The following is a 15,127-nucleotide window of genomic DNA, read 5'->3' on the forward strand; positions in this document are numbered from 1 at the left end:
CCAAACCTGTCAATGAATGGCCATTGTCCAAGCACATCTACTGATGCATATAAAATAAACATAGTTTTTGGGTGGGGTGTCACTTTGACAGTAGTCGATTTCCAACAGGAAGTACAAGCTTATAGAAAATCATTGGTGTTTCTGGAGGGAACGTCACATTCATTTACCTAAAGGTTTGCAGATTGTTCATTTAGTGTTGCTTTGCGGAGCAGCTCTTTGTTTCCTTTATTTGGAACAGAACAAAGAGCCATTATGCAGACGAAAATAGCTGACTAAACTGTAATTACACAACGTTACAGAGATTCAGACCAAGCTCAGGGGGGCAGAGACGTCAGATAAGTGAAAGTACACATAATCAGGATGTGGTTTTGTTTTTTTGTCTCTTAGATGGCTCTGTAGAGGCCAGATAACATGGATGTAGGTTTCCTGATCTTTTAAAAATGATAAAAATGATCTCTGAGACCATCTCTTATACTCTTTGCAGGAGAGTTCACGGCTGCTGTCGTTGTCGGCATTGTAGTTTCACTGCCACGGACACCACGGCTCTGCTGGACCACTTCAACTCCGCCCACTGCCAAGACTCCATGGATCCGGCCTCTGCTCCCGCGAACGGCTGCTCTGCCCCTTCAACCCTACGCATCAAAGAGGAGAGCAAAGGTGATCTGAAACTCTATAGCCTGGTGCCTCCAGAGGCCAGCCGAGCCGAGCCGCTTCCCGGCTCAGAGGGCGTGAAGAGCGAGGCCCAGGACGAGAAAGAGAAGGGCTGGTTTGAAGCGCTGGGGCCTGCGGCTGGCGGAGGAGTCCGAGGAGGGGAGCAGCACGTGCAAAGTCTGGTGTGGGTGCCCAAAGAACGTGCAGGAGAGATTCTTAGGGGAAGCCCTGCCCCGTTCCCCCAAGCCACACTGGGTCTGCTGAACGCCGTGACAGCGGGAGTAAAAGACCAGCAGCAGCAGAAGGGAGCGGCCATGATTAGAGACTCATCGGGACTGATCTTCAGCCTCAGCGCAGATGCTAAAGGCTACCTGCCGGGGACGCCAACGAGCAGTGCGGAGAAAGCCGGGCAGCAGTACCCAACCTCTACCGAGGGCAAAAGTGCCAAGGAAGAGTCTCAGTCACTTTTACGGGTAAGAGATGGTTTATGTCTATCCATCTGTTTGGATGTCTATATTTCCTTTCCAGTTATTGTAAGCCACATGACCGGGCTCAACAATAAGGATTTTTTTTATTTTTTTGTGCTGCCATAGTTAGATTTTTTTCTTGCTCTGCCAATATTTTCACTGGCCTCACTGTAAAAAATTTGTACGTACATACATATATTGCTAAAATGTAATGTTTTATTATTATTAATTTAAAAAATATATATTTTTATATTTTTACATTTAATATTTTATTTAAAATATAATTATATAAAAATCTAATAATGTATAATAATAATGAAATACATAATTTTTTTATAATAATAATAATAATAATAATTTTATTTGTATTAATTTTACAAACAGATTTTTATTTTATATTTTATTTATATTTTTACATTTAATATTTTATTTAAAATATAATTATATACAAATCTAATAATGTGTATTAATAATGAAATACATATTTTTTAATAATAATAATAATTATTGTATTAATTTTACAAACAGATTTTTATTTTGTATTTTATTTATAATTTTACATTTAATATTGTATTTAAAATATTATATAAAAATCTGATAATGTATAGTAATATAATACATTATTTTTTAATAGTAATAATTATTATTAATTTTAAAAATAGATTTTTATTTTTATATATGTCATTTTATATTTTTACATTTAATATTTTATTTAAATATAATTATATAAAATGTAATGTTTAATAACAATACAATACATTAGTTTTTATAATAATAATTATTCATTTTAAAAACTGCTTTTTAGTTTATATTTGTTATATTTTTGCATTTAATATTTTATTAAAAATATGATTATATACAAATCTAATAATGCCTAGTAATATAATACATTCTTTTTTAATAATAATTATTAATTTATTATTAATTCATTTTAAAAATATAATTTTATTATTTTTTATATTTTTACATTTCACATTTTATTTAAAATTTAATTATATAAAAACTAATATATAATACAATAATTATTTTAATAATAAGTATTATTATTATTTTTAAAAAACATTTTTTGATTTTTATTTAATATTTTATTTATATAACATTATTTTTTTAACATTTAATAATGTATAATAATAATAATAATAATAATAAAACAATTATTTTATTTTATTTAAAATAGGCTTTATATAAAATTTAGATTTAAATGTATATTAATTTTTTATTTTTTAAATAATTTTTATATTTTTGAATTTAATAATTTACTTTTAAAAAATACATATTTCAGCAACATTTTATCTACATGAGAAAAAATATATATATATTTTTGATTGGTTGTGTTTTCTGCACAAGAAATTACTACAAAGAGTTTAATAAGAGTATATGATTAACACGATTAACAGATGTGAGATGTATTGACTGCACAGCATTGACCCGTTCTGAATCTCTCTCACTCTGGTCATCCTTGTTTTTGAGCTCTGACCTGAGAACATCTGCCAGGGTTTCTGTTAAGATGGAGGAGCAGTGTCCATGACAGTACAGACTTATCAATCGCTTCTCCGTGCCTATCATACTGAGCAGCCTGCTTGGGTGGTAACGTTGTTAAGCTTAAGTTGTTTATTTGTGTGTGTGATCATCCTTACTTGCCTGACTTTAGCTGACTTTTAATGAAGTCAGTATGTGCAGAGACCCTCTGCAGCTTAAAAGCCTGGCCAAACTAATTGAGCCAGTTACCCAAAGAGCTGCAGACACAATAACAGAGCCATGGAGGTCCTCAAACAAAACAAAAAAACTGGAACATATACCTTCTCTGAGCTTTGGGTAATGGACTATACACTTAAATCTGATGGAAAGATATAATAAGGCGTTGCAACAAATAAGGTAACAAATCTCTGGATTCACAGGTGACAAATTCCAGCTGGCGTTGACTGCACACCTCAATGATGACCGATAGGTCTTATGAGGAAGAAATGCTTTACCTAATCTGGTCTGGAGGCTTATTTCAGTTAAATAGCTCACGTGAGAGATGTCACTACCATATTTACTTACAGCGCTGTATTGATATCACTCACAAATTCTGGTCAGAACATTTATACTGAATTGCTCTATTTATGTGCAGACTTTAAAATACAATTTCATGCCCTCTTTTAGACTTTTTGACCATAAACTTTAAGATTAAATTTTAAAAAAAATTGCCCATTGATTTACATGGAATGCTCAGCGTTCATTGAAATCATCGCAATATTTGCATACTTGAATTGTGATTGGTCTTGTCGTCCTTATATATTTACCATACGCTGAGTATGTTAAAGCGCATTGCATATGATTCAGTATATTTAAATATTCATTTGCAGCCTTGCAAGCATTAATTATTTCATTCAGAACGTGCAAATCTGGTTGAAAAGTCCTGTCAGTTCCCTTCTGCATCAGCGTCAGAAGATGAAGACATGTCATGAAATGCGTGTTGGTTACAGCGAGCGTAACACAATGAGCTGTACATAATGGCTGTATATCTGTAACAATGTCTTTGTGTTTCCCATATGACATGGTGAATCTGACACAGCTGCACAGAAGCATGTGTTGTGAGACTATACAAATCAGGACGTATAATGTCTTCAGTGTCACAGTGATATGAGTAGCGCAGTTGTTAAAGGTGAGCAGGAAAGTGTCAGATGGAGACTGCTTAAAGATGCACAGCTAGTGAAAACAAGAGTTCTACAAAGGCTTTTTTGTGTAATGTATTCACTGTCTGACATTTCGAGCAGAATTGGGCTGCGGTTAAATGTCTTTCTGCAAGCCCAAGGTCGCACGATGGTGTGGATTCAACAGCTCTGCGACGTATTCTGTATATTTATGTGTGCGTTAAAGCTTCGTCTTTGATCTGGCGGCGAGAGGAAGGAGTGTCTCCCCCGCAACTTTCTGACATCATTTCCGCTGGCTAGCCTCCTTGTTTGTCTGCGTTTTAACAAGAGGCCCCTGCTGGGAATCGTTCCTTCCTGTGCTTCTGCCGTCCAAAAGGCATCACTGTCTGATGTAACGCGTTGGCCCAAAAAAAGAAAAGGAAGGGGAACGGGAATGGGTTTGCGAGTTGTACGTCTTCCCTGGATGGTTCTGGAAAAGGGTTGGCAGGAGAGAGGGCCGGGCGTGGTACGCTCGGTGGTTAAGTCATTAGGCTAGGCGTGTCAGCGAGTGTGTGAAAGCTTCGGGGTGGAGGTGGAGGCCTCGCTCTAGCCCTCAGGAAATGTTGAATCAGAACATTTTTTGGGACTGCTAGGGCTTAATGGGACTCAGAAGGGATCTGAAGTCCGTCACAATATTTTTTGAGTTACCATGACTTGGCGTGTGAGTCATCTATCGTATTATGAAACCCGGCTCAGCCAGGGAGGGGTTCCTCGGCAAAAGAACCTGAAGAACCCAGAGCTCACACAGACCTGTTTCAGGGCTCTGAGACGGAGAGGTTTGGCTTGGGAGGTGCTTTTAGACACTGGAGAACTTCTTTCTTTCATGCTATTCTTGTTTTTTGTTGCATATTTGATAAAGGATGCCTATGTTACGTAAACATTGATCTACTGTCTCTTTGTGTGAGAAAAATTGAGAGAGTGAAAAAAAGAAGATATCTGAACTTGTAACAGTGAAACAGCCTTTGGCTAAATTTTATTAGTCGGTTGCATTAATTAAGGGGGAAAAAAAGACCTGCATCGCCTACAATTTCATCCTCCCACTTAGTGACTAAGTTACCACAACTTTGTAAAAGTCGATAGAGTAGGATAAACCTTTTTGTTTTTTCTCCACAGTTTTGAGTTTATTTTATGCTACATGTGTACTTTTGACTTGGCTTTGAAATGCCCGACAAAATGGGCATTTGAAAATTAATTTATATATATATATATATATATATATATATATATATATATATATATATATATATATATATATATATATATATATATATATATATAATATATGCTGTTTTATTTTATTTTTTTAAAGATCAAAAGTGACTCTCTCCAGAAGAGTTGTTGATTTGATCTACATTGGGCAAACCTTCAACTTCAGATTATTTGACACTCATGTTTCAGCGTAATTTTCCATCAATGATGAATCATTGAGCAATAATGCAGATGGTCTGGATGCCAACTTTTGTTTTGGAGAAGAACTTGGTATCATGTATCATTTTCTGTCGTTTATGAGCTATAAAAACCATTGTATTTTAGTTTAAAGGGGTCATTGATTATTATTTCACTTTTTTAACTTTAGTTAGTGTGTAATGTTGATGTTTGATCATAAACAACATCTGCAAAGTTACGACGCTCAAAGTTCAATGCAAAGGGAGATATTTTCTTTTACAGAAATCACTGTTTAAGGACTACAACAAATGGATGGTAGGGACTACAACAAGCTTCTTCCTGGGTTAGTGACATCACAAACCCTAAAATTTACATAAACCCCGCCCTCGAGAACACACAACAAAGGGGGGGAGGCCATGTTGGGCTGCTTTATAGAAGAGGAATTGTTGTAGAGAAGAGGAGTTGTTGTAGTCGAGTGTTGTTCATTTTACACCACAAACGAGAGTCAATTCAACACAAAAGATGAACATGACGGCACATGCTAGTGGATGAGTTGAATCAACTCCACAGCAACTACATCAATTTATCCACTAACCATTCAGAAACGTCTAAAAGTTGTAACTTCTTCCTGAGTCTCTCCATCAGTGTCGACTCTGGTTTGAACAATGTAAGGCTGAACACCGTCGTCATTTTGTCTGCGTGAGATTCTCCAGCTTTGTTGTTGTTGAGCTGTTAAAGCTCCGCCCTCTTATGGAGAGTGGGCCGGGAGCAGCAGCTCATTTGCATTTAAAGGGACACACACAAAAACGGCGTGTTTTTGCTCACACCAAAATAGGGGCAAATTTGACAAGCTATAATAAATGATCTGTAGAGCTGAAACCTCACAGACACATTCTGGGGACACCAGAGACTCATATTACAACTTGTATTTTTTGTAATTTTGTAATGTGCTTTTGTCATTTTATTATACATTTACATCAATACATTCATGTTAAGACAGTGAAAGTTCACTGTTCACAGTTCACTATTTTTTTCTGATGTCTAGCATTGTTATAAAACAACATGCCTCCCTATTGGAAGTGGCCGGTTTGCCCTTAAACAGTCAGTGACTCTAAATCCCATCTTCTTCTAGTCTTGCAGCACACCCACAGAGAGCCGTTCTCCCCCTGTGGCAGCGTTCGGCCTGCTGGCCTGTTACCGGCGTCGCCTCATGCCAGAGCTCATTACTCCTGGTCCAGTGTTCTCCTGCATGCTACCCAGAATCTGCCTGCTGGCGCCTTCTCTAGCATGTCCAGCAATCTGCAATTAACCCCTCCGGTGCATTGTGCCTGCACCCTGCCACACAATCATTGTTTAGGGTTGTGTTCAAAAGCGACACTGTTTTTTGCAGTTGACCTCCTGCCAGTTGCGGGTCACGTTAATTGCCCCAGATTGATATTCCTGCTGTGCTTGGTGCTGGCGTCGGTCAACCCCTGGAGCAAACGGATATGTTTTTTCATCTGTGAAGACTAATCATGCGGTTATCCTTTTATGTTGCCTCTTAGTGAACTTCAATATCTCTAAAGATAGTCCTATTGTTATTACCTAATTAAGCCTCCAGCCACAACCCTGCTGATCGTACTGAACTTTGCTCCCAGTGGGATTTTTTTTTACTACTTTCCAAACTTAACCCTCTGTCTTTGTAGCTCTGAAAATGCTAGTTTTGCATGAGGATCTGTAGAATAGTTATTGATGTGATTTGTGTTGGGCTAACCTTTCTTACCCTTTTTTTTTTATTATTTGATTATTTTGACTTTTTTTAAACCGCCAGGAGTCAGCAGATGTGAGGATTACTTGTTGGGAAAATATTGAAATTTTGCTAAAATAATTATACACCAAGGAGTGAATACCGTACTACAGAGATTGAATCCTCTCTGTGTTTACAAAAAATTATATCAGAATTTTGCTGAACTCTGCACTGTTGGTACCAAATAAAATTGTACAGATAATTACTTTTTTCCAAATCACAGATTTTCCAAAACAGGCTTTTCCTCCAGGTGCCATTTGCCAGACAAACAAGTAGTTTTACATTTGATTGAATCATGGGATGAACTGGTAGATGTTAGAAGCAACTTTATCCATTGATGGCCATTCAAAAGTATACTGATGTATACTGATTTCGTTATTTCATTATATTACATATATTTTATAGTAGATATTTGACCAAAGATTATTTTTCTTTTCTTTTCTTTTCTTTTCTTTTCTTTTCTTTTCTTTTCTTTTCTTTTCTTTTTCTTTTCTTTTCTTTTCTTTTCTTTTCTTTTCTTTTCTTTTCTTTTCTTTTCTTTTCTTTTCTTTTCTTTTCTTTTCTTTTCTTTTCTTTTTTATTTATGACTCCTAAAATCATTATTATATTATATTATATTATATTATATTATATTATATTATATTATATTATATTATATTATATTATATTATATTATATTATATTAATTATATTATATTATATTATATTATATTATATTATATTATATTATATTATATTATATTATATTATATTATATTATATTATATTATATTATAAATTAGTCTTAAAACTGTTGCTTCAGGCATGTGAAACCAAACTTCTGGCTCTCAGCTCCGTTTTTTTTCCTTTGTTTCCTTTTGTTTCTCTTCATGTGTGGTCACCTTCCCTGGAACTTTTTCCATCGCAGATTTCTATTTAGATGTGAGTGTGGCCATGTTTGATCCCAATCTGACACCAAGCCTGGCTGTGGATTCCAGCGTCCAGCACTGCCTGGCCCACATCAAAGAGACAGGAGCCCCTTTTTGTTCCTTAACGAATACAATCTGCCATTTAATTTGTGCGCCGTGTCGGATTAACCGGCCTTTGAGGAAGGTGACATTCGCTGTTTTCTCCCTTCCTTTTTCACATGCCCACCTCCTCTTCGCCCACCTCCTCGGGTTGTAGTTCAGCTAAGTTCAGGCAAGCATTTAGTTCACGTTAAATATGCCGTGCAGATAGACAGCGGGAGACGGAACGCGGTGGAGAGAGGGATGAAAGGAGAAGGAGTCTGTGTAGCTGCTGATTGGCTTCACTTTGCAGCATAATGAAGAGACGGCTTACCTATTAGTCTGCCGAATCCAAGTGTCAGGTGCCAGGCTTCAGGATTTAGGAGGCGACAGTGGTACAGAAACGCACCCAAAGACCCTCATCAGGGTTGTGGTGCAACGGCAAGCTCGTATGTGGGAGTGATGGATCGGGGGAAGAGCCAGAGTGCTCTAACAAACTCACAACACAGCCGCACTTGGCAGCTTGCAAATGCGTGATTACCTTGCGGGATGCGACAGGCAGGTGATGCGCACAAAGACGAGATCCGCAACAGCTGCTGTTTTACCCAAGGGACAGGCGTCCTCTTCTCTAAGCAGGTTTACCAAACCTGTTCTGTGAGGCTGATGTTTGAGGAGCTATCATGTGGGATGATACGCTTATCTCCTGAATAGATATTACACTCTAAAAAAAATGCTGGGTTAAAATCAACCCAAGTTGGATTGAAAATGGACAAACCCAGCAATCGGGTTGTTTTAACCCAGTAAATGGGTTGTTTTGTTATGGGTTGTGCTGGGTAGTTTTATTTAACTCAACTATTGTTTAAAAAATGCTGTATATCACTTAAAATGAACTCAAAGTATGTTTGAAATGAACATTTATTAATATTTGAAAATGAAAATGGAAAAACCCACACCATAAAAAAAAAAAGTTTGGTTAAAAACAACCCATGCTGGGTTGAAAATGGACAGCAATTGGGTTGTTTTAACCCAGTGGTTGGGTTAAATGTTTGCCCAACCTGCTGGGTAGCTAAAATAGGTTGTTAAAAATCCAAAATAGGTGAGAAATTAAAAATCAGACACATAATTACTAGAGGCAACAATAATAATCAAAAGGTGTACATTTATTAATAAGCAATTTAATAAATGTTTATTGTTTATTATTCATTATCTTATTAATAAATGCTCATTTATTAAACATATTAATAAATGTTAATTTCCAGCATATTTTGGGTTAATTTTAAGAAAGCAATACAGTAATTTTTATACAACAGTTGAGTTAAATAAAACTACCCAGCACGTTGGGCAAACATTTAACCCAACCACTTGGTTAAAACAACCCAATTGCTGTCCGTTTTCAACCCAACTTGGGTTGTTTTTAACCCAGCTTTTTTCTAGTGCAGTGACTGGGTTGTTTTTCCAACCTATTTTGGGTTCATTTTAAGCCAGCCATGTGGTCATTTTTAAACAATAGTTGAGTTAAATAAAAACTACCCAGCAGGTTTCAAATCCTTGCACTCATAATAAGTGGTAATAAAATGTACAATATAATTAGTTTTGGGCGTTATGACTGAAATCTGTATCATTGTATTTTTTTAAGATTAGGTGGTTTCACCATATACAAGTGGGTATTATATATAGGTTTAGTGGCATAATTTTACATTGTAATGTCATATACTGAAGGCTTTGATTACTATAAATAGACTTTTTTAGCTACTTCAATTCAGGTTGCATTGTTATGCTAGTAGGTTGCGGCAATTTAATATGTATTATATCAATTGTGAAATAAAATCGATTGCAAAAGCATAAAAAAAATCAAGATAGTTAAGTGTAACGATTTTTCCCCCACTCCTATTGTGTGGATGCATGTGGGAGAATTAAATGAATTGCTGTGTTTTGGTATATTCATGACATGGAGTGGCAGATATCAGAGGGGTTGTTTAATCTGGTGGCACAGGTGAGGAAGGTGAGGTGCCTTGCATCGCTCTGCAGACAGATGGTTTCCCTCCCTCCCTCGTTTTTTTACTGCCATTTCTGCAATGTAAGGCTTCTCTCCGGGTATCGCGCTGATGCGGCAACCCCTTCGTGCAGATCTGGGAGCGAAATGTAGAAAAGCATCATCCAGTCCGCCCATCTCAGCCCCTCTCCAGGCATGCTGTCTCCAGCCCCCCGAGTTTTTCAGCCTCTCCAGGTGAGAATGACCGAGCAACCGATGTCTGTTCTCCTGCTGATCCCCAAAATACCAATTCATTTCTCTCAGTCAGATTTCTCTGCACCTGCACAAAACCAATGGAACTAACAATTCATTTCTCCCAGCACATCATGTCCACATGCCTCTGAATGCACGATTACCCTCTGAGTATCAAAGAGGGATTGTAGCTTAGGAACAGCCTTGATTGCAACAAGCATGTTCTTCATTAGGGATCTGTTAGAATCTGTTTTGCATATTTATGTTGCATATGGATCTGGATTAAAGGCTTGTTTGCATACTGTGCACAGGAGAGCGTTCTTGTTTTTTAAGATGGTAAAAGAACATGCTAAAAGTAGAAGAACAATAATCATTTTTACATTAAGCAGGACTACATTTTAATATCAGATTTAATAGAAGGAATAAGCTGGAGCAATTGTAACATTGGTTGAAAAAAAATGACTCTATTGTATTATTGGTTTAATGCCTAATTTTGCTGACTAGTATTCCCCCTTTATTTTAGCTATTGGTAATAATATGCATTTTAACACACAAGCCTTATTGCCTACATTATAATTATTTTAATGATTTTTTACACCAGTAAGTGGTGAAAAGAGAGTTGTAAAAGTAAGTGAGTCATTGAATCATTGGGTCAACAACACTGATTGATTTGGGAATGAAAATAGGGACTGTATTTATGAGTGAGTCATTGAATCATTCATTCATCTGATTTATTCATTAGCATCACTACTGTGTGTTGTTTGCAATGGTTAATTCTGCTGTGGCTTTGTTTGGAACCATTTTGGTTTCAAAGCAATTAAAAGTAAAAAGTACTCAATTTTGACTTTTGTGTATCTTTGTGTGGTTGAACAGTTGTATAAAAGTAATATCATACTGAATATCAGCACATATTTTGAAAACCAGCACTTTTTAAAATGAAAATGCTTGAATTTAATTAATTAATGCATTAATAATAATAGTATATTAATAAATTGTTATCGGTGTAAACCTCTATTTCGTTGAAATGCAGTACTAGTTAAACTAGCATTGCTTTTTTACTGTATTGCTTATTCCCTGCAAACACCTGTATCTTCTCCAGCTTTGCCTAGCTCTGTAGTGTAGAGAAATCTCTTTGCATTTTGTTTCCACTTTGTGTATTTATTATGTGACAAATACACCCTAAGTTCTTTAAGCATAGCACTCAATTTACTGCCAAAGGTTCTCAGGCCTCGAAGTGCGAGTAAATGCAAGCACAGCGTAAATGAGTCATTGCGAGGAGAAAGGCTTGTGATAAACACTACGTCTACTTTGGGCAGGCCTGAAATGAAATTCATTAGGTCTGCCATCGTTTACATTTCCGCTCGCTGCCTCAAATTATATTTAGTGACAGCTGCTTTGATAAGCCGCACTGTATATTTCTGGGACTCCAATGTATTGAATTTCTTCCTTAATGTGTTTCATTTTCTTCTCTATAGCCTTCTGTTTTTCTTTTCCTCCATCCTCTTTGTAATGATGTGAAGCCAGTCCTGAGGAGGAATATTACAGAGATGTAGTTCCACCTCACCGGTGCAGATGAATGGGATGGGTGGGGCTGTTTCCTGACGAGAAGAAAAAATAGGCAAATGATAAATTATCTTTTCTGCTGATCATCATTATCATAAGTCTGTAATTACTGATGACATTTTACAAATGGCCAGGCCCTCTAATCTTTTTCTTCAGCCATGCCCTCCCTGCATGACCTCTCATGATCCTTCGGCTGAAATTCACAGCAGAACATCTTTTCTTTTCTCTTTTCCTTTTTTTATTTTTTTACTCTCTGTCTGTTTAGAGTACTCGCCACAGGATACAGGGAGAATCTCCAGACCAACCTGGCAAACAGGACACTTTCCGTGAAGGTACAAAATAGGGCCTTTTTCTTTTTCAACAAATGGTCAGTGAAATGAGGTGCTTAACCTTTACAAAATGCTGATCGTGCACCCCGGGAGGTCAAACTAAATATTAAAGGAGACATATCATGAAAATCTGACTTTTTCCTTGTTTAAGTGTGATGATTGCGTCCCCGGTGCATCTACCAACACAGAAAACATGCTAAAAAAGTTGAGAAATTAAAGTGTGCCTTATTCTTGCTACAGATTCCTGTAACACTGCTGGTTTTTATGCCACAAAATTGTGGGTTACCAACTAGAGAGGGCATGGAAGCTTGCAATTTACCTCAAAAGATTAGAAGCACAGCACAGTGTTGTTTATCTTTGTGTGTCTATATCTTGCCAATAAAATACATTGTTGTAGATCATTTTCAAGAATGTATTCTCCACAACATGAGCTGGTTACCAATAGCACACAGTCCTTCCATCTAATTTAACTGGGCTATGCTTTCTATGCCCAGTTGTTCCTAGCAGAATGGAAGCTTGGCAGGATTATAGGAAGGTTGCCCTTTCAGGAAGTCGGCCTCACTGGCAGAAAGATGACCAAGGTTATTTTCCTTTGGTGATAATAAGTAATGGCTTATATAGATCAGTGAGCTCTAATCACAAATTCCTCCCCACATCTCATTACTTTAACATTCTTTTAGCTGTATCAGCGGCACCGGCTCTTAGGCGATAATTTCCTCATCGGTCAGTGCTGAGTGGATCAGAGTTCTGGGCGAGATGCAACGGAATGACAATCCGCTGGCCAGAAGAGAGGAGGCAGAGAACAAGCTGTACCAAAAGACTACAGCAGAATAAGAGTACTTAAGAGACTGTTTTTTTACTAAAATAGAGCCGATTCTCTTTGTGCTTTTTTTCTCAGAGAAGCTAATTAGAGTGTCAAACTTTTGCTTTTTCTTTTAAGGAAGATCCCTCATTATCTTCTCTCGATATTTCTGTGCTTTTTAATGAACACTTCACAATGCACTTGCAATATTTTGCACTGATAGTCCCCCAGTGCCCTTTTCTGGTCATGTAGAGGAAGGCGAGTGCTGCAGTGAAGTTTGATTTGAGGATAATACACAGAGCCCTTCCTAGATTAATCGTAATTGATTTTCGATTTTGGCTTCCAACGATTATGAAAACAAGATAATTGAGGTAAAATTATTATTGTGCTGCTGCTGCGGCTGCATTCCGTTCAGCGCATTTATCCTTCACAGCAGTGCGCTTTTGTTCCTCCATAAAAGCACAAACTTAACATCCAAATCAGCCAAATAAGTGAGTGTTGTAAAATGCAGTCTACTGTTGCTAAACGACAGGACTTGTTTGACAGTATTAAACAGTGTTACTAAGAGCGCATTAAGCCACGAAAGAGCGGTTCCACGGGCGGCTTTCTGTGTGCATGATCAGCAAATGGGCCTTGGATACACGCCTAAACGCCTTAAAATAATGTCACTATGCCTTTTTGGAGAGTATTCACGTAAACACAGTGGGTTACACAGTTCATAAAGAAAACATGTGTGTAACAGTATATTGGATCCGTGCATTAGCTCTTAAAGTGATAGCAGCCTAATAAACCTGCTGCTGTCTGTCATTAATGCTAATCAAACAACGGCTTGCGCTTTGGTTGCTCAACAACAACAAAGCTGGAGAATCTCACGCAGCCAAAATGAGGATTGTCAGTAACGGTGTTCAGCCTTACATTGTTCAAACCGGAGTCGACACTGATGGAGAGACTCAGGAAGAAGTTACAACTTTTAGACGTTTCTGAATGGTTAGTGGATAAATTTATGTAGTTGCTGTGGAGTTGATTCAACGCATCCACTAGCATGTGCCGTCATGTTCATCTTTTGTGTTGAATTGACCCTCTTTTGTGAAGCAGTCCGACGTAAAGTGACGACATGTCAACAACACTCTACTACAACAACTCTTCCTCTTCTCTAAAGCAGCCCAACATGGCCCCTTTGTTGTGTGTTCTCGGGGGCGGGGTTTATGTAAATTGTAGGGTTTGTGATGTCACCAACCTGGGAAGAAGCTGGTTGTAGTCCCTACCAGCCATTTGTTGTAGTTCTTATTGAATTGAACTCTGAGCGTCGCAACTTTGCAGATGTTGTTTGTACTCAAACAGCAACATTACACACTAACTAAAGTTAAAAAAGTGAAATCATAATTAAGGACCCCTTTAAAATGACTCATAACATGAAATAAGACTTGGATCATATCGCCCACCAATAATCGTGATTGATCAAAAATGATTGTGATTATGATTAATCGAGCAGCCCCAACTCTTCCTCACCTCCCCCTCTGTGGAAATGTCACATGACCTGCAACCCTGCATGCATCAATCTTCAACAGCACTTCCACTGCTTGGGCTCCAGTCGTTTTGGGTTTATGGGTTGAATCATCTGCTTACGCAGAAAATATTGAGACTTTTGTTCTTCAATTGCCGTTCTCAGCAAGTTTTTTGTTTATTTCAGTGTTTGTTTGTCATCGAATATGACTGTGCGTTTATGTTTCCCGTCCATTTGTGTTCTAGAACCGTGCTAATGCTGCTCAGACAGGAAATGGAAAAACTTCCTCCGCATCTCGCAGACGAATTCTGTAACAGAGTGCCACATTTTATGAGCAAGGACGGGAGGGAAGAAAAAAAAGGGAGGCAGTGTGACTACCTGCTGCAGTCTACGGTTTGCGAGCCGTGCATGACCTCACCGTCTGAGGGGGCGGAATACACTGAGCCGTTTCAACAGTCTTCCAGGACGCCCCTGTTTATTTTTGTCTATGGAATGATGGGAAATTTGACTGCTGCAGAAACAAACTGACACCCTTGTGCAGTCAGCCGGCCAGTGTGCGTTTGTGTATTCGTCCTGTTTCTGGGGTTTGGCCGCCCTGGGCAGGAGGAGGTAGAATGGAAAGGATGGCGAGGTTGTGAGCAAAGTTTGCTGTTCCGTGGCCCATAATGGTCAGATTGTGTTTAAAGTTGAAGCAAGACATAATCGGCGGTAATTCACTCATGTGTCTGTCTGCAATGATTACATCCTTCTCCAC

General features: G+C 37.8%; 1 protein-coding gene across 6 annotated transcripts in view; it reads left to right on the forward strand.

Annotated features, from left to right (window-relative positions):
* The window catches only part of trps1 (trichorhinophalangeal syndrome I), a 134,068-nt gene that overhangs the window by 52,564 nt on the left and 66,377 nt on the right, over nt 1–15,127 (forward strand). For all 6 annotated transcript variants that reach the window (XM_067411871.1, XM_067411872.1, XM_067411874.1 and 3 more), the window contains exon 5: nt 485–1,124. In XM_067411871.1, coding sequence (XP_067267972.1) covers nt 485–1,124 — 640 coding nt within the window. The remainder of the gene's footprint in view (nt 1–484; nt 1,125–15,127) is intronic.

Source organism: Chanodichthys erythropterus, chromosome 15 (assembly GCF_024489055.1).
Source record: "Chanodichthys erythropterus isolate Z2021 chromosome 15, ASM2448905v1, whole genome shotgun sequence".
Taxonomy (NCBI): Eukaryota; Metazoa; Chordata; class Actinopteri; order Cypriniformes; family Xenocyprididae; genus Chanodichthys; species Chanodichthys erythropterus.